Here is a 19,246-nt window from a genome sequence, read left to right on the forward strand (position 1 = left end):
CTCCGTTTCCGGTCCTCACGATGCATCAAGTTCAAAACTCCCCTGCGGGGGAGACTCCTTCTCTTCCTCTTCAGTCTCTGCCTGCTTCTTCTCTTCCTCTCCACTCTCTGCCTGCACCGTCGTCGCCTCCTTCAGCGCCTGCCCCTTCTCAGCTCTCTCCACTGTATCCGGAGACCGAGATGCTTTCCTCTTTCTTCGAGACGCGGCCGCAGCCGCTGCAGCCGCTGCTCCTCCTCGCGCTTCAGCGGTGTGCGAGGGACTTTCGGAGTTGCGCGCGAGTGGCGCATGCGCAGCTGTCTCTGTTGGCTTCGCGAGGCAGCGACGAAGAGCCTGCATGCGCCGATCGCGAGGAAGAGAACCGCAGAGCGGCGAGCACCATGATTCGGACTGCACTCATTCAGTACTGTCGCCATACACGGGAAATCCTCTTGAAACTCTTTCTCCTCGATGTCGGCTGGAGCAGACAGCCGCACCACGGCACCGTGGAGAAGCTCCTGCAGGAAATCGCAGCCATGGATCAGCAGAAACAACGCATTTCTCAGGATGCCTTCATGGTCAGGTCACACAGGAGGGATCTCCGCGCTCGTGGAGCTCTTGCGAGCACCGTTGTTCCACCTTCTTCTGCATGCTGTTTCGCTCGGTCTTGGTCCTCGTCGCACTCCTGAGGTGTCACCGCGTCTTCTGCGCGCTCTTTTCTCTTTGTTTGCCTTTCTTGTCTGTCGCGTTGTCATGCTCTGCTTGCTTCCGGCCTTTCTCTTCCCGGTGTCTCAGCTTGCCTCGCGTCGACTCGTCCTCCTCAGTCTTCTCCTCTTCCTCTTTCTCGTCATCTCTGTTCGTCGCTGTGCGTGAGCATCGGAGATTTACGTCCATTCAACTCCGGGAGTGTTTCAGCTGTTGTGACTTCGTCTCCCATTTCTCTTCTCTTCGTCCCAGTTGTTTCCTCTGCTCGCGCAAGTCGCTTGTTGCCATTCCATGAACTCGCACTCTTCCAGTTTTTCTTTCTCCCTTTGCAGTCGCAGTGGCAACTGCAGCAGCAGCTCCCTCCACTTCTCCCCCCCGCGCCGCTCATCGACGCAGCAGTCGACCTGCTTGCCACCGGCATGTATCGCCGCCTGCCTCGTCTTCTCCCTCTGCAGCTCACTGGAAGAGCCATCGACTCCAAAGGCGAAGAAGACGAAGGCAAGCAAATGTCACAGAAATGGAGAAGCTCCAGCGACGGGGTTCCGATTCCTCTGTCTCTTCCTGTCCCTGTCCACCTGTCTACCTAGGTCTAGCTTCTCATCTATGTCCACGTATCTCTCTTTCTGTCTCTACCTATACCCTTCTATCTATTTCTATCTGTCTACCTACATCTATCTGTATCTATCTATGTACATCTATCCATCTATATCCATATGTCTACATCTGTCTGTATCTATCTGTGTACATCTATCCACCTATATCTATCTATCTGTCTATCTATCTATCTGTCGATCTGCCTATCTGTCTATCTATATCTATCGATCAAACTGTATCTATCGGTATCATTACAAATGTATACGGTATTGCGCCAGCAAATTCGTATACGCATCTATTTATATTTATCTACCGGTGTGTCTCTTCAAGCACATGTAACTGCAGGTGTATATTTATTCCTATTCAGATGTATATAAAGAAAGGGATTTGCGGTTGAAGTGAGGGACCATGTCGATTGGTAGAGAGGAGTTCAGGTGTATGTACAGCGACACTCGGGCGCGCGAGTGCTGGTTCCGTTTTTTGGCGAAGGCGGCGACGACTGTTAGGTTCGACCGTGGATTTGTTTCCACTGGTCTTGTCTTTTTTTCAGATGAGATGGACGAAGTGCGGCGACGCGTAACAGACGCGCTGCTGCTGCGTCTCCATTTCTCGAAGATCCCGAAAAGAGAGGTGTACGTACACCTGGAGAAAGACGCCCACGTCCACATTTCGCTTCCCCACGAGGTTCATGTGAAGGCGGTCTCCGACCTCACAACGTAAGCTCGGAAAACAGGAACTTCACGACATGAAAAAGGAAGACAGGAGGATAAAGTGAGAAGACAGAGCCGCGGGGAGCCTGCGCGCTGGCTGTCGGGGAAGTCTGCGCTTCGTTTGGATGCTGTCTCCTCGTTTCTGCTTCTGTCGCTCTCTCGGTTTCTCCATTCGCGTCCTTCAGTGCGGATCTCTTCTCTCTCTGTCTCTCTCGGTCTCGAACGTGTGCTTCCGCGCGTCACCTTGGCTGTTCTTGTCTCCCTTTTCTCTTCTCTACCTTGCGTTTCTCCGTCTCTCCTTTCTTCTTCTTCCTGCCTTTTTTCCAGCTTGCAGCCTCTAGCTGTTCGTCTCTCGATTCTGGAGGAGAATGGATTCGGCGCGGATGCAGCAGCTGCGGCATCGCGTGGTGCAGGCACTCCGGGCGGCAGTGCAGCTCTTGGAGACAACGCAGCATTTCTGTTTCTTCTGCGAAGTCACCTTTCAGCGGTCGCAGAAAGACTTCAAGTGAGGCAGTTCCAGAGGCCCACACTCTGCCTCGTAGTTTGCGTTGTGCGCTTCCGCTGAATTCTTCTTGTTTCGCTTTCCGAGCCGCAGTGGCCGTTTTGCTCCGAAGCTCTCCCGGTGGCACTCTAGCGGGTGAAGCGTCTGTGCACAATCCTCTTCCGCTAGGTCGAGCGACGCAAGTGACGTCTGCTCGTTCTCGCCGTGAAGGCCTCTGTTCACCGGATTCCAGCTGGACTGGAAAAACATCTTCCGCGTCTCTCTCTGCAAGCGCTGTGAGGCGCGTGGACCTCGGCCCTCCTGGTTCACTCCTCGCATCCGTCTTCAGAAAGCCTCTGTTCTTGAGAAATCCGCTTCGAGGAAGAACAGCACCGTGCTTGTTCCCCGACAGATACTCAAAATAATCAAAAACACATGGATCTCCATCGACGATGTTTGGCTGTTTCTCTATCCCTCTACATCTACATATAAATATAAATATATATATATATATATATGCATATATACATGTATATATATGTATGTATAAATTTGTTTTGAAGAGTATGTCTTAAGAGCAATGGCTCGTTTCGCTGTCGACGTATCAAGTGATGTTCACTGGATCGATGCATATACATCTTGAGATTTGTGCCTCTTTTTCTGAAGCCGCATGCACGCTGCAGGGGGAGACCGAGTGGATCGATTTTCTCGCTTTGGGTGCCTGTCTTCAGCTGCTGGAGAGCGAGGCCGAGTTGGATCGCTGGCAGACGGAAGTGCACGAAAATGCTGAGCGTCAGTTAGAAGTTCTTCAAGCGGAAGAGAATCTTCTTCGGACTGTCGCCGAAGACCGCGGCCTTGACACCCACGCAGACAGTGCTTGGCCCTCTTCCTCTTCTGGAACTGATGCGTCTGTGTCTGAAGAGGTCCGCGAGGAGATCTCGGCGTTTCTCTCGAGCGTCGCTTCAGGTTCTGTGTTGCCGTCTCCTGCGTCCGTCTCGGCGTCGTGCGATGCCTTCTTCTCCCTGTGGGTCTCCTCGCGCAGGGTCAGCAGTTGCGTGGAAATGGATCTTCTTCGCGACCAGGCTCTCCGCTTGCTCCGTCTCTCCTCCGCCGCGACGCTCGCGGCTTCGCGTCTCACTTGTTCGAGCTTGAAGCCGCCTCGCCGTCTCCTCCTGTCGCACGTGACCTTCCGGGCGCTGAAGCAGAGCCTGCACCGGTCCTTGGCCTCGCGCCTCCTCCCCGGCCTCGCCGACGAGGACGCACCCCACACAGGCGGCGAAGCCGAGCGGAGGCCTGTGGGGCTTGGGGGCGACGAGCTCTCGGGAGAGAAGGAGACACAGCGGGAGAAGGAGACAGGGTTCCGCGGAGAGACGAAGGCGCTGCCGTGCAAGGTTGTGGACGAAGAGGAAAGTGAAGAAGATGAAGACTTGCGAGTTTGGGAGGAGCGAGAGCGCGAGGGTGGTGAAGAAGAGCGATTCTTCGTCCCGCTCGCCACCGCAGCTGCAATTGCGGCAGACGCAGAGGGCGACGCTGAAGGAGACGACGGAAAGGAAGACGAGAAGAAGAAAGGTTCCGTCCTTCTGCAGTTGAAAATCCTCGGTGGATTCGATGTCACATGCGGCGGCCTCAGAAGCAGGTGCCTCCAATCTCTCTTACAGAAAGCACCCGACGTCGAATCGTCTTCTTCAGCGACAGATGTGGAGCCGAGAGAGACACGAGAAGGAGAGGTGAAGAAGGCAGGGGAGAAGAGCGAAGCAGCTGAGGTCAACGACGCGGTTCAGGTGGCGTCGGCTGCTGCCAGCGTACCGTCGAGGCGACAGCTTCTGGGTCCTGCAGTGGAACAAGACAAAGTTGCGATGCCGGTCTCTCTCGCTTTTATTCTCTGCGCCTCGTCCTGGCGAGTCTCCGTCTCTCTCTGGCCGCTCCACGCCATGATGGAACTCTTCGAGCACCCTTCTTCGTCTTCGTCTTCTTCCTCGACTTCTTCTTCCTCGTCTTCTTCTTCCTCGTCTTCTTCTTCCTCGTCTTCTTCTTCCCCCGCGTCTGGCTTTTTGAGCGCGGCAGACGCGTTTGCGTTGTCGGTCGTTTCCCGGCAAGCCTGTTGGCGGGCGCTGTCGACCTGGCAGCCACACAGGCTTCACCTGGAAGACTGGATTTCATGCGCGTCTCAGTGTCTCGGTCTGCTCCAGTTGCTCACGCTCGCCTATCACCTCCGCTTCCCGCGCTCCAGTGCCTCGGCCGCCGGGTCTTCCGTCGAGGGGGCGTCGCTCCGCGGAGCCTGCAGAGAGAGCGAGGCCGCATATCTGCGCAATGCGCCACCCTCGCGGGAGGCCGACGAAGCAAGCTTCAGGCAAGAGGCCGACGAAGAACTCTGCACTGCGCTCTGTCGCGCAGCTGCTCCGGACTCTCTGGAGCTTCTTCTCGACGGCGAGGCGCTTCCTTTCTTCTCTCTGAGTGCGGAGAAGGAAGCCTCCGCGCCAGCCGCGTTGCCCCCCGCTTCTGTCTCTCCGTCTCCACCTCCTCACACTGTCTCCTCGGTGTCTCCGTCCACCTGTCTCCTTCGTCTGGTCTACCACGGCCGCGCGTGCGAGCTGTCTGTTGACCCCACCACGGGGGCAGGTCAGCTTCGCTGTGCTTGGCTGCCGCGGCGTCTCCGGGAGTTGCTGGCGCCGGTGCCGCGAAGTCTGCGCGACCTTCTTCTGCTGCTCCCCCTCGTCCGGCGAGCGGCCTTTCTCCTGCTTCTCGGCGAAGCGGCTGTCTCTCTTGGCAAAGAGAGATTCGATCTCCTGCCCGCCTCCCCTGATCTCGCGAGCTGGAGTCCGCGCGCGGCGGTCGTCGCGGAAGTGCACGCGCGCCTCCGCGAACGAGAACGGAGGACTGATGAGGCTCTGAAGGAGAACCGAGGAGCACACAGAGACGGCGGGGAGATCGCGGACTCCGGAACGTACACAGGTCGAGAGAGAGGCGAGAGCGAACGACGTCAAGGTGATGAAGAAGTGGACTGCGGAGGCCGAGACGCGTGGACAGGGGTCTGCGCTGGAAAAGGAAGTGCAGTGTCTCAGCCGGTAGGCGGCGTTCTGGCCTCTGAGGCAGCAGAGGCTCTAGAGAAGCTGTTGCATCTTCGAGTCCACGAAACCGCGGCTTTCCAGACGACGTCCAGATCTGAAAGAGTCGGACGGAAACGGTTTGGAGGTGCGAACTGCAAGAAGCGAAGCAGGGACGCAGCGACGCCACATGAGGAGAGCGGGGAAGGCGCGTCGGGTGTCTGCGAGCGCGTCGAGGGCGGACACGAACACGAAGAAGAAGAGAGAACCGCTGAAGAAGAAGACGAGACATCACAGAGAGAAGGCGCCGCTTTCTTTTCGCCTTCTCCCTCAACGACCTGGACGTCGACAGCGTTCCTCCGCATCCGAGTTGGAGATGAAGAAGGGGGCCGTTCTTCCACTCCAGAGTCGGCGTCCTTCTCTGGGTCGTCGTTCCTCGTCGCCTGCGTCTTGTTCGACGACGCCGTCGTCGGCTGTACGTACCTCTTGTTCCCTGCAACGCAGCCGGTGTGTGACTCGGCCGCGTCTGTGTTTGCAGATTCTCTTGGACATGTGCTTGGAGATCAAAACGCGGAGAAATACGCTTCGCTTCGTTCGAAGCAAGGCGAACCCTGCGCTTCTGTCAGGCTCCTCCACTCTCCGTTCCGGTTGTCTCTGGAGGAGGGAGACGCGACCAGAGGAGCGGGAGAAAGCAAGAGGTCGTTACGCTGCATCTCCGTAAAAACCTACCTTCGCGCGGTTCACGGGCTCCTCCGCAGACACATCGGAGTCCTCAAACGCCTCGAGGAACTCGCGTCTCTCCTGCCTCTCGCTCTCCCCTGTACAGCAGAAGCAGACGTCTTTCCAGCGTTTTCCAGAGAGAAGGAGACTTGCGAGTTTGCAGACAACTGCGAGTCCGCAGGCGCCTCGGTTCTCGCTCCAGCCGCTGTCTCTGTGTCGGAGGACGTTTTCTCGGGCAGGAGCCCTTCATGCGCGGGTGGAGACAAAGCGTCGCGAGGAACCGAGAGGCGAGCGAAGAGAGACCCCGAGAGACAACACGTTTCTTCGGACGAATCCGAGCGCCGCCTGCTTCGCTGTTTCCTGCTGGAGCGGCTGCTGGCCTGCGATCTTTGCGACGCTCCTACGGTTACAAGCCGCGTCACGTTCAGCGAGTCTGCATGCGTTCGACATGACGACCAGAAGGGTGAAGCGAAGAAGGTGGAGACAGGCGAGAGAGAAGACGAGTCGAACCCGGAGGAGGAAGCCTTGCTCCTAGCGTGTTCGGTGAACCAGGACGCCTCAGATGCGCTGTCTGGACAGCCGAGCAGCCGGCGGTCGCTCCTCAGTTTCCTCTTTTCTCGTCCCCTCTCTGAACGGAGTCCTGCGACGACTGCTTGCGACTCGGAGAGGAGCAGCAGCTATTCGCCTCTGCTTCGCCCCGGCGCCCCCTTTTCTTTCTTTCTTTTCCTTTCCGCCTCACGCCTCGCCTTCGTCTGCAAGCCTGAGAACGCTCAAGCCAGTGAAGTTATCCTTCCCTTCTCGGACTTCCTCAACAGTCTGCAGAGCGACGCGAGAAGCGCAAGCGTCTCTTCTATCATGTCTCGAGTTTCAGCTTCTCTGTGGGCCAAGGCCGCAGCGAAGGAACCAGCGACCAGGGAGGAGGACGCACGAGGAACAGACGGCGGAAGCGACAGCGAGGGAACAAATGCAGGAGCCGCAAGACAGGCGAGACCAGACAGAGAAGACAGAGAAAACAGAGAAGAGAGGAGAGAGGCAGGAGACTTCTTCTCGCCCGTTGTGAAGTTGCTTTGGAGGGTGCGGGAGAGCGACGCGACAGGGGGAGAAGAAGCGAGTGTTGCCGAGGGGGAAAAGGAGACTAAAGTGGTGGAGACAGCCGGCGACAAAACTGATGAGAATCCCGAGCGCGGGTCGATTTCGGAGTCGACAGAAGTCCACATCGAGTGCTCGTGCCATATCCGCGAAGTGAAGCCAGGCGCAGCTCGCGGTTTGCGTCTCGAGAGAAGCTTGCGGGGTGAAACGCGCAAACTCTCCGACGTGCAGAAGCCAGCCGGCGGAGAAGGCGAAGCCAGAGACAGCAAACATGAGCTTTCACAGGATCACGCAGAACCGTGTGACCCGCAAGACGACGCTCAAGCCAATCCGCTTGTCATGACGCAATGTCGCGACTTCCGAGTTGTGTGTACGTTGCCTCATGGAGAGGACTTGGCGTCGAGAACACCAGTGTCGTCTGTCGGCGCCTCGCGCCATTCTGCGGCCTTCGCCGGAACTGTGGGGCGGTGCCTGGCGGCCTTCCTTCGCCTCGAGGTGTACATACACCTACATCGAGACCTGCTGTTTCTTCAGCGCCAAGCATACGGGAACTCGATCGAAATTCTCGCGTGTTTCCCCGGCGCTCTGCGCTTCCTCCTCCATACGCCGGCTCGTCGGAGAACAGCTGGCAATCGCCAGGAAGCTCCTTTCTCCTCTCAGATTTCTTTGCCTTTCTCTGCAAGCAAGACGCAAGCCCCAACAGCTTCCTCGCTCAGGGCAGAGTCTACTAACGCATGCGAAACGCTCACCTGTACAGTCGCCTTGGCGTCTCTCTTCCCTCCACGTCTCGCTTCCTCAGCCTGCAGCGAACCTCCAAACGCCCTTCCTTCCTTCCATTCTGCCCCCCACTCTCGGACCCTGTCTGTCAGTTGCTCCACTGCCCCTCTTGTCCCGGCTCCACATCTGGTCTCCCTCACGCCTGCCTCTTCTTCTCCCTCTTCCTCTTCTTCTCCTTCTTCCGCTTCTTCCTCTTCTCTCTCTTCTTCGTCGGCGTCTTCATTCGCTCCAAGGTTCTCTCGTTCTTCTCTGTGGGGTGCGTCCGTCGGCTCTTCTGTCGTTGCCTTCCGAGTGGCAGCGAGTTCTTCGCTGTTGTCTTGGCTTTTCGCACGTCAAGCAGAAGCCGCGCAGCGTCTCCTGCCTCAGCATCTGGGGACAATGCTGCAGCTGCTTTCGAGCAGTAGCGAATTGCTGGCGTCCTACCTCGCTCTCCACGACTGCCTCCTCCTGACGATGCCTGTGAAGAGACGCGCGCTGCGGTCGCCCCAGTACCGCCAGGCGCAACAGAGGCGCGTTCGTGCGTTCCGCGGGACTCCGCTTTTCTTGACTCTTTCGCAGTCCGAGAACGGAGAGAAAAGCAGGGGAAGCGAACTCGCGCAGGCCGCCAGAGAGGCGAAGGCCGATGGCGCGCGTGATACCGGACCAGCGCCGTGGTGCGGTGTACAGACAGCGGGTCCACATGGGCAGGGCGACTCTGGGGAACTGTCCAGAGACGAGCGGAACGAGAAAGCACATGAGGAGCTGAGTGCTGCGTTCTCGGGAACCTGCGAGTCGCCGGAAAAAACTCTTCGCGCGCTCTCCGACGCGGCCGCAGCAGCCGGCCTCGAACTCACTCAGGTGTACGTACAGTCCGTGTCGCCTGCGCGCGCGACGCAGGCGACTTCCCGAGGGGGTGGAGGCGAGGCGCCCGGCTTTGCAGGGACAAGCCAGAGGTCTGTGTCTCCTTTGTCTCTATCTCTTCCCTCTCCTCTATCTGGAGACGAGGGCGGCGCCCTCGCGGAGGATTCGACTCTCGCCTCTGCGTGTCTTCCCGCTCTTCTCCTTCGAGTTCCTGGTCTTCCTCCAGTCCTCCTCCGCCTCGACTACGCATGCAGATGCTGTCTGCGTCTCTACGTTGTCCTCCAAGAGACGCGTGAGCCGCCTCCCGAGCGCGGCGCCCCGAGGAAGATCCCCGGAGAGTCTGCGGCTCTCATTCGAAGCGGAAACACCCGAAGCGACAGGCCTGAAACAGCGCCTGCAGCGCATGCAGCGCATGCAGAGCAGGGGAGAGGAGCGAAGACGGTGCAGTACGTGGACGTGGAGGCGGCGGCGGGGGCAGCGCATTTGGTGGGCTTGTTTGAGATGGCAGAGAGGGAGAGGCGCGGCGAAGAAGGCGAGCTTTTGTCGCGCCTTCGGCAGACTGTCTCCTTCCAAGTTCTGCTTCTCGCGTCTTTCGCGTCGGCCCTGAAGCACTTTGCCTCTGCAGCTTGTGCGGCGATTCGAGTCGATCATTTTGAGGCAACTCATCGAAAGGCAGAAAACGCAAGTTTCAAGGTGAAGAGAGAGAGAGGAGATGGCGACGCGGACGAGATGGCGGAGGAGAACGCGCAGACGTCTGAGAGACTGCATGCAGCCCCGCCCGCGTGCGGCAGTCTTCTCGCGCCTGCGGTGTCTCCGTTCTTTCTCCTCGGCGCGGCGTCTCAGTCCAGCTCTCGCGTTTCTTCTTCTCTTCTCTCTGAGCTTCCGCGGCTGTTCCTCAGCCCAAGCACTTGCCTGAAACTATCCTGTGCCTCGCCGCTCCTCCTAGGCGGCTCCCACTGTCTGTACACCACAGCGCCGGTCGCTTCGCTCTTCTTCTTCCCCGGTCTGCTTCTTCCGCAGGTCCTCCTTCCCCTGCTCCAACTCTGTCGCGTCTTCGCCGTCTACTCTACAGCGAAAGTCTCCCTGACAGCGTCGGCGATTCTCTCAGCGTCTTCCCTGTCTCCTTCCCTCCCTCCCTCCTCTTCAGTGGTCCTCGAATCCTTGACCCTGAAAGCCTCAGATCCGGAAACGGACACCGCGACGTCACTTCCAGAAACGCAGGTCGCGGAAGACGAAGCGAAGGACGAAAGGGATTCTGCGCTCACGCTGTCGGTGAGCTACTCAGACTTCTCTTCTTCTCCCTGCCGTATCCTCTGCGCGGCTGTCCCCGCCTCTCCTTCCTCGACTCCGTTCAACACCCGAGACGGCGAAAAAGCGGCCTGTCGATCAAGGGTGAAGCCGGAAACAGAACGCAGCGAAACACCTCTTGTCTCTCGTTTCCTCTTGTCTCACGACAGCCTCTTCAAGGCGAAAGAATCCTCCTGGAAATTTGTCAGACCCAGGCTGTTCAACCTCCCCTGGCCTGCCGGCGCCGACGGAGGCACCCAGCTAGCGGGCAAGATGAGCTCGCAGGATGAACAGACAACCTACGGGTTTGCACAGAGAGAAACAGGAGGCGAAGAGATTCGAGGACAGTCCACTTCTCTTACCGACATCGCCTGGTCCTCCGCCACCTCCCAAGCCCTCCTCGCGCCCTGGGGGTCTGCAGGCAGCCCAAGACCGAACATAAGCCGACAGACAGAAAACGAAATTCCGCCGCTGCTCCCGCGACTCCACGCCGACTCAGATGGATGGTACAGAGTGTCACAACAGGACTATACAGTACAAAGAGACACCCGACATCTTTTCTTTCCTGAAACTGCCTTAGATATATATGTACACATGCTTGTCTGCGTGTAGAGGAAAGAGTACATGTGGAAAATATTATCGAGACCATGCTTCCCGTATTCGTTCACACACACTATTTGTATATACATAAAACTCTACGTAGGTTTATACGCTTTTCTAAACGCTAAACTTTAAAACAAATATGTGTGCTTCATGTTGTTCTCTTGCTGTTTGGACTGTCTGCTCCGTGTCAGCATGCGCGTCGTCCTTCCCTACTTCCACCTTCAGCTCGGGTCCGCTTCCGCCGCCGGGGCGAAGAACAAAGAAAAAACTCGCAGCTTGTCTGTGCTCGAAACCTTCATGTGGTGAGTCTTGTTTTCTCACAAAAACAACATGTGCACCTACACACGTGTATATATATATATATATATATATATATTTGCGTATACATTCGTGCGACCTCTGTCTCCCTGTTTAGTCAATCAAGAACACCACTATCTGTGCAGTTATGCGTACCTATATCTGCCCATAAATGCCTCTCTCTCGATGGATTTATATATATATATATATACTGTATATCGCTATCTACCTACACCTCCGTCCCTGCATATATATTCATTTATGAGCACATCTGTGTCTATGCATCTTTGTCTACTCCACTGTCTTTGTGATTGTCTGTTTCTCTGCTTCTGTCTCCGTTTTTTTCTGTGTTTGTCCATCTCGCTGTCTCTATCGACCGACCTATCGCTGTATCTCTGTCTAACCATGTCTGTCTATTCCTACGACTGTCTGTATGCCCCTGTCTCTTTCTATCTCTCTGTGTGTACACGTTCACCTGTAGCTGTATGTATCGGAGTCTCTTTTCAGATTCGTGCACCTCTTCGCGTGCATTCCCGGTTGTTTGTTGTGCGGCGCTTCTGGGTGTCTCTCGTTTTCTGGTCTTTAGTTCGGTGGCACCTTGTCTGCCCTTGAATAACATCCCGACGTTCGTCGCATACTTTCTCCATGCAAACTCGGTTCGCGAGCGCCCCAAGGCTGCGGCCTCTGCGCCTGCCTCCCGCGACTCTCTGCAAGAAACGGCGACATGGCTTTTGCAGCCTCTTCGCTCTCTGGCCGCTCATCTCGCCTTCCACGCGGCTCTGGTGTCTCTGCGCAAAGAGCGCGCGCGAGCGAAGAATGCGAAGGAACGAGCGACGCGAGAGAAAGACGAGAACGGAGAACGACTGAAGGCCGAGAAGCCGACAGACGAATACAGGAACGAGGAGGAACGAGGCGAGGCCGCCAGTGACGCATCTCTTCCTCCCCTCCCGCGGGCGCCGCCTGGAGAGGAAGAAAGTATCTCGTTGCGAGTTGCGTACGTCACGGGAGGCCCTGATAGCGGAACGAGGAGGAGAGAAGGTGACGACGCGAAAGCAGCTGCGCAGGAAGAACGAGAGAGCGCGCATGCCTTGGACCATGTTTTTTCCACTTCGGCGAAGAGGGAAAGCGGCTCTTCGCCGGCCTCTGGGGAAGACCAAAGAGCTCGCCGAAGCGCCGCCGACGCGCGCATCCGAGAAGAGTGGTTTTACCGGTGCTACTATCCTTCGTTGTCGGAGACTTCTCTCGACGCGGATCCTGCTTTTGTCCGGTTCTGCTGTCTCGTAGAGGCATTGCACGACGGACTTCTTCACTCCTTCTCGCTGTACAAAAACGAGTATTGCTGCATGCGTTCTTTCCTCGCGAGAGTCTTCGCCTACCTCGACGCGCGACAGTGGAGACTAGATCTCCGCAGAGACTCGGAGCTGCATGCTCTCGTCGCCGGGGAGACGAAGACGCAGCTCGCTGTCTCCGCAGAGTGTGGGGTGGAACGAGCTTCTCTCGCTTCTTCTCTTTCGAGAGACGCCGCGCCGAGAGACAGATCAGGCGACGCCGCCCGCGGAGGGACATGTACGAGAACGGAGACAGCGGGAGTCGAAGAGACAGAAGGTGTCAACTTTGAGACAGGAACAAAGACGCTTCTCCCCGAGATAGAGACTCCGTCGGCGGGCATTCCTCTTCTCATTCCTCTCCCCAAACTCCCGTTCATTGAATGCCGATTCCTACCTCAACATGCGCCAGACAGGTGAGAAAAACGTCCACATGCATGCGTCGTAAGCAACACTGATGAGTAGAGGTTTACATAGAGACAAACAGGTAGATGCAAACAGACGTGCATGCACTGACGTAGCGATTTACCCACAGCGTCCTCTCCACGAAACGTGCATGCAACTGGACACAAGAATGGCACAGTTTCGAAGAATGAAATTCAGAACAGAACAAAACCCTCTGTGTGGCCTTACCATCTTTCACCTTTTTTCTAATTCGCGGAAACAACGCCCTATGCATGTGTATACATATATTTCTACATATATATATATATATATATATGTATATATGTATATACATTAAAACACATGTATACGTATATTTATATATATATATATATATGCATATGTTTTTATTAGCATGTATGTAAGCTTTAAGTTTTTTTTCAGAGGGGAAACTGCTTTGCCATTTGTTTCTGTGGTCAGCGAGGCGCGCGTATTCTCTGTGTTTCTTCGATTTTTCTCTTCTTTCTCTTCTTCTCCCTTCCGCAGGTGTAGACGTTAGCCTCTGATTGGCTTGTTTGTGCCTGTGCGCCGTCGCCTGCTGCATGTGCTCTCCGGTATTCGTTTCTCTGGCTGTCGTTGCCTCTTGCCTCTGCTTTTCAGTCTCTGCATGGAGTTCGCGCTGCACCGCCTCCTCCCCCTCCAGCACTGTCCATTCTACTCCCTTCTTCACTTTCTTCATCTGCTTCCTCCTCGAGTTGAACTTCCTTTTCTCCTTCCTCCCGCGCCTGTCCCTCCCACAACCCAGCCGGCCCGTCTTCTTCAGCCACGGCTCAAAGCCGCTCCTCCTTCTTCCTCGTCTGCTGGCGTCCAGCAGGGAGTTGTTTCAGAAGGAAGAGGTGGAGAAGAAAGGTCTCAGGAAGCCTCTTCTTTATCTAAAGAAGTCGTTCCTTCTCGGCTAGCCGTGGGGGCCTGGTCGGAGTCTCAGGCCGTGCAGGGAACGGCAAGTCTCGCGCAGCAGTTGTCTCCTTTTGCGGTGTATCGATGCTTCACTGCCACGTTGAGAATCCAGCCGTTCCCGCCTCCCCATGTCTCCTTCATTCACATTCAAGGCGTCAAACTCCCAGCTCTTCTGCAGGTCAGCCAAAAGCATCTGCATGCATGCGAATCCAGAGGTATCTCTCAGCGTGGAGAACCAGCAGGCTTCACCTTCCGAGAGGTGACAGCGGGTCCTCCCCCGTTTAACCACACGAAAACACAAATGCAAACACACTTTTGCACTTCAATGTCTGTAGCATTCTACTCATGTATTTATATATATATATATGTATATATATATTCATAGGCATACTCATGTGCAAATATATATATATATATATATATATGCGTGTGTATGTGTTCTTATCGAGAGATTAATAGAGATGGGTGGGGTTTGGATAGAGAGTTAGGTAGATAGACGTATATGATAGCGTTTAGATGGAGATAGAGAATCGGCGATATTCGGAGAGGTAGATCCAGATGTTGACAGAGGTGAAGCGAGAGATACAGGCATACATAGACGGTAAAACGCGTGCTTGTCCTTTTCAGGAACTTCAGCGCCACGAGCGCCGCGTCTCTACGGCTGTGTTAAAGCCACAGATGGAACGCGTCTCTCGAAATTTCCACTTGCCAATTTCGTACTCTCTGGCGGTGAGCGTCGCGCAGAACTAGTTCCTCTCAGATGGGAGTCCATGAGAAGCATGTGTGTTTCGAGACTTCTCCCGTCCACTGCTTCCGCGGCTGTGCTTTCCGTTTGCATGCGGAATCGAGTTTGGATGCGCAAAACCGGTCTCGTGCTACCAAACTGAAACGCGAACCGATGGCTCGTGAATTCAAGCTAAAGGGAGTTCGCACAGACGCAGTTTGAGTGTCTGAGCGTCCACAGACGTGCATGCGACCCTTCGCGTCAGTGGTGGTTCGTTCCCAATTTAACCACATTTTCTTTGTTCCAAACCAGCTTTCAGTCTGCATGCGTTTCCGTCTCTCTCCTTCCTTCTGTGAACTTTGAGGTTCCGTCGCTCCGGCTGTGCGCCTGTCTGTCTGTGCCTCTGCGTCTTCACCTCGCTGTTCGATCGAAGTTCCCCCCCCCCCCCCCCCGTCATTAAGTCTGTGTTGGTCTCCGTTCTTCTTGGCGCTGCCTCAAACTGCTGCAGGCATGTGCGTCGCTCTTCTTCGGCGCCGTCGACTTTGACGGACTCGCGCGGGCTCTCCAGAAACTCGCGTCCCAACATGAGTGAGTGTCGGAAGTCCTCTCTGCACTGTCGACTGCCCTGTCCGGCGTTCCTTCTTGGCTGCCGGCGTTCCTTCTTGGCTGTCTCTCTTCACAGACGCCAGAGGTCGCATGCGTTGAGCACGCGCCCAGGAATAGCTGAAGACACCTTCGCTGAGCTCTGGGGCCTGGAACGCCTCGCGCCCCACTTTCAGAGTCGGACCAGTCTCGAGTCGCTAGCGCATGGCCTGAGGGGAACAGAAAATCGAGAATTCGAAAGAGTGCATCTCGGTTTTCAAAGTCCAAGTCCGAGAGGGTTTCCGTGACTGTTCATCGCATTAACTGTCTTGGTTGGAGGTGGAGTTTCTCGGTTCCACGCTTAGGTTTGCTCGCGTTTCGAGCTTCGCGCGTCCCTCAACGCGCCTTGCAAGTCACGCCGAAACGCAGTGCATGCAAGCGTGCATGTTGCCGGACTGCATCGGTTCCTCTGGAGGCGACGCAGAGTTGAGCAGGAGGGATTGGTTTCCTCCTCATGCGTTGTCGCACAAAAGAACAGACGTTCTCGAGGGTCGCCGAAGAAGCCAGACGAGACCCGTCTCAATGCATGGACGAAGGGTGTGAAGCGTATAGTTAGGGAACCCACATTTGTAGACTTTCACCCGAAGAGCGTGCAACAAATGACCATCCACCCTAGTACACGAAACGTTTTCTGTCCGTGTTTCCGCTTTCTTTCCTCAGAGCAGGGGAACTCCCAGAGGGCGCAAAGTCGGGGACGACTGGACAAAGCCAACTGCATGCGCCGCCCGCCTCGTCGCGGAGCGGTGTCTCTGGAGGGCCTCAGCCAGGTCGTCCGCCTGTCGCTGCCGCTTCACGCGAACTCCAGGCGAATGCGTCATCGTCCTCGGGTGCGGCGCCTTCATCCCACGCAGAAGCTGTCGCGAAAGTTCCTCAGAAAGCCACTCTCTCTGCTCCAGATGCCCGGGTGTCTGCGGAGGCTCGGCAGCTCGCAGGGCAGGCCGGCGCGTTTGCGCTTAACCGCCCTGGCGCGGCTGCTGCAGCGCCAGTGCCCTCGCCGTTACAGCAGAGGGAAACATGGGCGGATTCCGGCGCGGGAAGACACCCGGTGACAAGCGATCGAAGTCCTCCCACGAGTACTCTCGTGGAAACTCAGATTCAACGCACTGCAAACACTGCAGCTGGCCGTGGCATTTACCAGGAGGGCCACCCCGCCTCGCGGCTGTCGCCTGGCCACAGCGAGGGCGGCGCCCCCGGTGTACGTACACCCCAACCGGTTGAGCCCCCAGCAAGCTCGGTGGCGCCGGCGGGTGCAGAGAGGCATTTTCCAGGCCACGCACATTTGCAGGCTCAAGGACTCAGATCAGCCGACGTGGACCCAGCACAGCAGCGAGGAACACAAGGCAGACACTTTGGCAATGCATTTGTTGTCGGAGGGAGGGAAGCCGGAATCCGCGGCCTTCCTGGAAAGGAGGCGTCTGTGCCTCAAATCAAGGGCGTCCCACAAGACTATTCTCCGGGGCTGGGCCACCCAGGCGTTCCGATCGCCTCGGCCGCCGGGATTCCGGGGGTGCAGTGCATGCAAACGGTGGGGCTGGGCAGCACTCTGCATGCAGTTCCCGGGTCGTCTCACCTGGTCCCGACCCAACGGCAAGTGCCTTCGCGGCCGAGCTTAGAAGGTGGCCAGGCTGCGTTCGATGCTCGAGTAAACGGACAAATTCCAGGAGACAGCGGATCTGCCGCTCACAGTGGACGCAGAGGCGCAGCGTGCGCTGTATCTACAGATCAGGAGGCGGGACGCGCAGCTTCCCACCACACTCTGCCGGGGATGCGGGCACCTGCGCAGGTTCTCGTGGAGCCATCGAGGCATTCGGGGTATGTCGAGGATCCTCAAGGGGGCTATCGCCACGGGGAAGGAATCTCGCAGCCTCACGCGGCAAGCGACGGGACGCAGGCGGCGATGGCGCATGCAGCCATGCGTGTCTCTGGTGCGCCACCGCAACAGATCCCGATGGCGACGGCGAAGGGAGTGAGTGGCGTACCCCTGGGCCACGGCCAAGAGTTGTCTCTCCAGGCTCGGCAGGTGCCGCCGACGTTGCAGGCGTCGCAGGCGCAAGAGGCCTATGGGGGCATCGTGGGTCAGCCACACACAGAGGGATACGCTTCTTTCGGCGGGGAGAGGCAAATGGGTCGCCTAGCGGGGTACAGCGGCGGGAGCGAAGGTGGCAGGGAGCAGGTTTCCAGGGGGGCGAGGATGCAGCAGGAGGCGTTCCATGGAGCTCATGGCTTGGCGCACAGCAGCCGTTCACACCAGGCCGCTTCGCCGCATTTCCATCTCGTTCAACACCAAGGCAGTCAGCAGGTGGGAAGGAGTCTTTCCGGACAGTTGCCTCAGCACACGGCGGCGCAGGGTGCGAGACCTGGATTTGTGGTCGCGCAAACTCCAGCGGGCGTGACATCCACACAGATGCGACATGGAGATCCCCAAGAGGCTTTGATGCTGCAAGCGCGGCGGGGACGCATGCAACAAGCCCCCCATCAGCATGCAATCCACGCGCAGCAGCAAGTTTCGTACGATGTTGCACAGCGAGGCGCAGCCGGTACGGAAGGCGTGGGCGGACCAGCGGCCTCGACGGGTGCTGCTGGGATGCATCCTGCACAGCGTGGAGGACCTGTGTGGAGATCCGGAGGCGGAGAGGTGCTCCACCAGGGGGCTCAGCAGATGCAGTCGCCGCCTCGCCAGACCTATGCCGGGCATGCCAGCAATCCGGAAGAGACCCAACAGAACACCCGGTCAGGAGGTTCCGATACCCCGAGCTACGGGGTGTGTCGAGGCCAAGGCTACCAGGTCGGCGGCCGTGAAGTAGGTGGAACAAGTCAGTACCTCCATCAAGCGGGTACGGCAGCCAGTCTGACGCCGACTCACCGCCAGCAACCGATCCCTGGTGTCCACACCCAGCCACACATGCACATGCAGCACGCCCCCCAGCTCGACCGTGGCATTTCTCGGCAAGTGGCCCACGCCGGAGTGTCTGAGGGCGGAGCACCAGGCTGCGGCATGCCTCACGCACAGCTGGAACAAACCCAGGTGTCTGTGCACCCGGCGGCGAGTCGCCATTCGCGCCCGGTGTGCAGTGGACAACGCGAGCTCTATCAACAAGGAAATGCAGACACCGGGGCAGGTGGCTACGGCTACTCAATGCAGCAGCAACAAAGCAGCCAGCCAGGGCACCCGCATCACGATCCGCACCAGCAAATGCACCCTTCGGCTCGAGGCGGGCCAGGTTGGTAGGCATCCATTCGAAAGCCAGGTGGAAAGAGTTTGCTGGACACAGGATGCTGGTGACGGTGAAAAAGGAGTAGCCAATGCAAAGTGTGGACTAGGTTGAGAGTAGAAGATGAACAACTGTAGTCGCCGTTTGAGTGTGTTGTGCTGACCTTGTCGAGAGATCCAAACAAGAGGAACGCTGTGCTAAACGTCCACAGCGCTCATGACTCCTAGTGCGCCTGCTGTTTCTGTATTGCGTTGTGTCTGTTCGTCGATGACTTCTGAAAGAACCGAACGTGGGGGGAGACGTCGGATGCTTGATCGCGCTGCCGGCACTAAAATGATGCTTAGAGGCAGACCGTTTTTTCGAATGGGTGAAGCAACCTGGATAATAGTGGACGCTGCAGGGAAAAGAATCGGACAGCACGAGCAGGACGTCAGAGGTTTTCGAAGGGCGTTACGGAATTCGTTGCCAGCCCCGAATTCCTGATTTTCCCGATTGTGGCCAGAAAAACACAGTTGCGAACTTCGTGCAGCATCTAACAAGACGGCTTTGTTTCTCACCAAGATGCGTTTCTACGGAGATGCTGTCAAGCAGTAAAACGTTTAAATCTGAGTCTCAAGGTTCGAACAATATACCGTACATGGAGCGCACAGCGAGATCACAGCGGTAGTCTGACATACGCCGGTCAATTACTGTACAGCATGAACGAACGCAATACAGCTACACCTTGTGCACCAGGACATCTGTGTCCATCAAGCAAAGACACTTTCTCCTTCATTGTTAGCTTGTCGACGTCCACTAATGCAGATTGACTGAAAATGCAACGCCACTATAATACACCTAGGCACTTGTCTACTGAACCCGCCTCACTAGTGAATTTGC

General features: G+C 56.8%; 1 protein-coding gene across 1 annotated transcript; it reads left to right on the forward strand.

The window, feature by feature from the left end:
• Window positions 1–20: 20 nt before the first annotated feature.
• MED14 (mediator complex subunit MED14) lies at window positions 21–18,538 on the forward strand (the record flags this gene model as incomplete). The annotated part of the gene is made up of 11 exons (XM_018780227.1): window positions 21–554; window positions 1,014–1,179; window positions 1,826–1,991; window positions 2,313–2,490; window positions 3,198–10,729; window positions 11,018–11,128; window positions 11,710–12,864; window positions 13,493–13,967; window positions 14,417–14,518; window positions 15,022–15,101; window positions 15,816–18,538. 11 exons carry the CDS (start codon window positions 21–23, stop codon window positions 18,382–18,384), a joined length of 13,068 nt encoding a protein of 4,355 aa, XP_018636915.1. The 3' UTR covers window positions 18,385–18,538.
• Window positions 18,539–19,246: the final 708 nt, after the last annotated feature.

Source organism: Toxoplasma gondii, chromosome VIII, assembly GCF_000006565.2.
Source record: "Toxoplasma gondii ME49 chromosome VIII, whole genome shotgun sequence".
Classification (NCBI taxonomy): domain Eukaryota; phylum Apicomplexa; class Conoidasida; order Eucoccidiorida; family Sarcocystidae; genus Toxoplasma; species Toxoplasma gondii.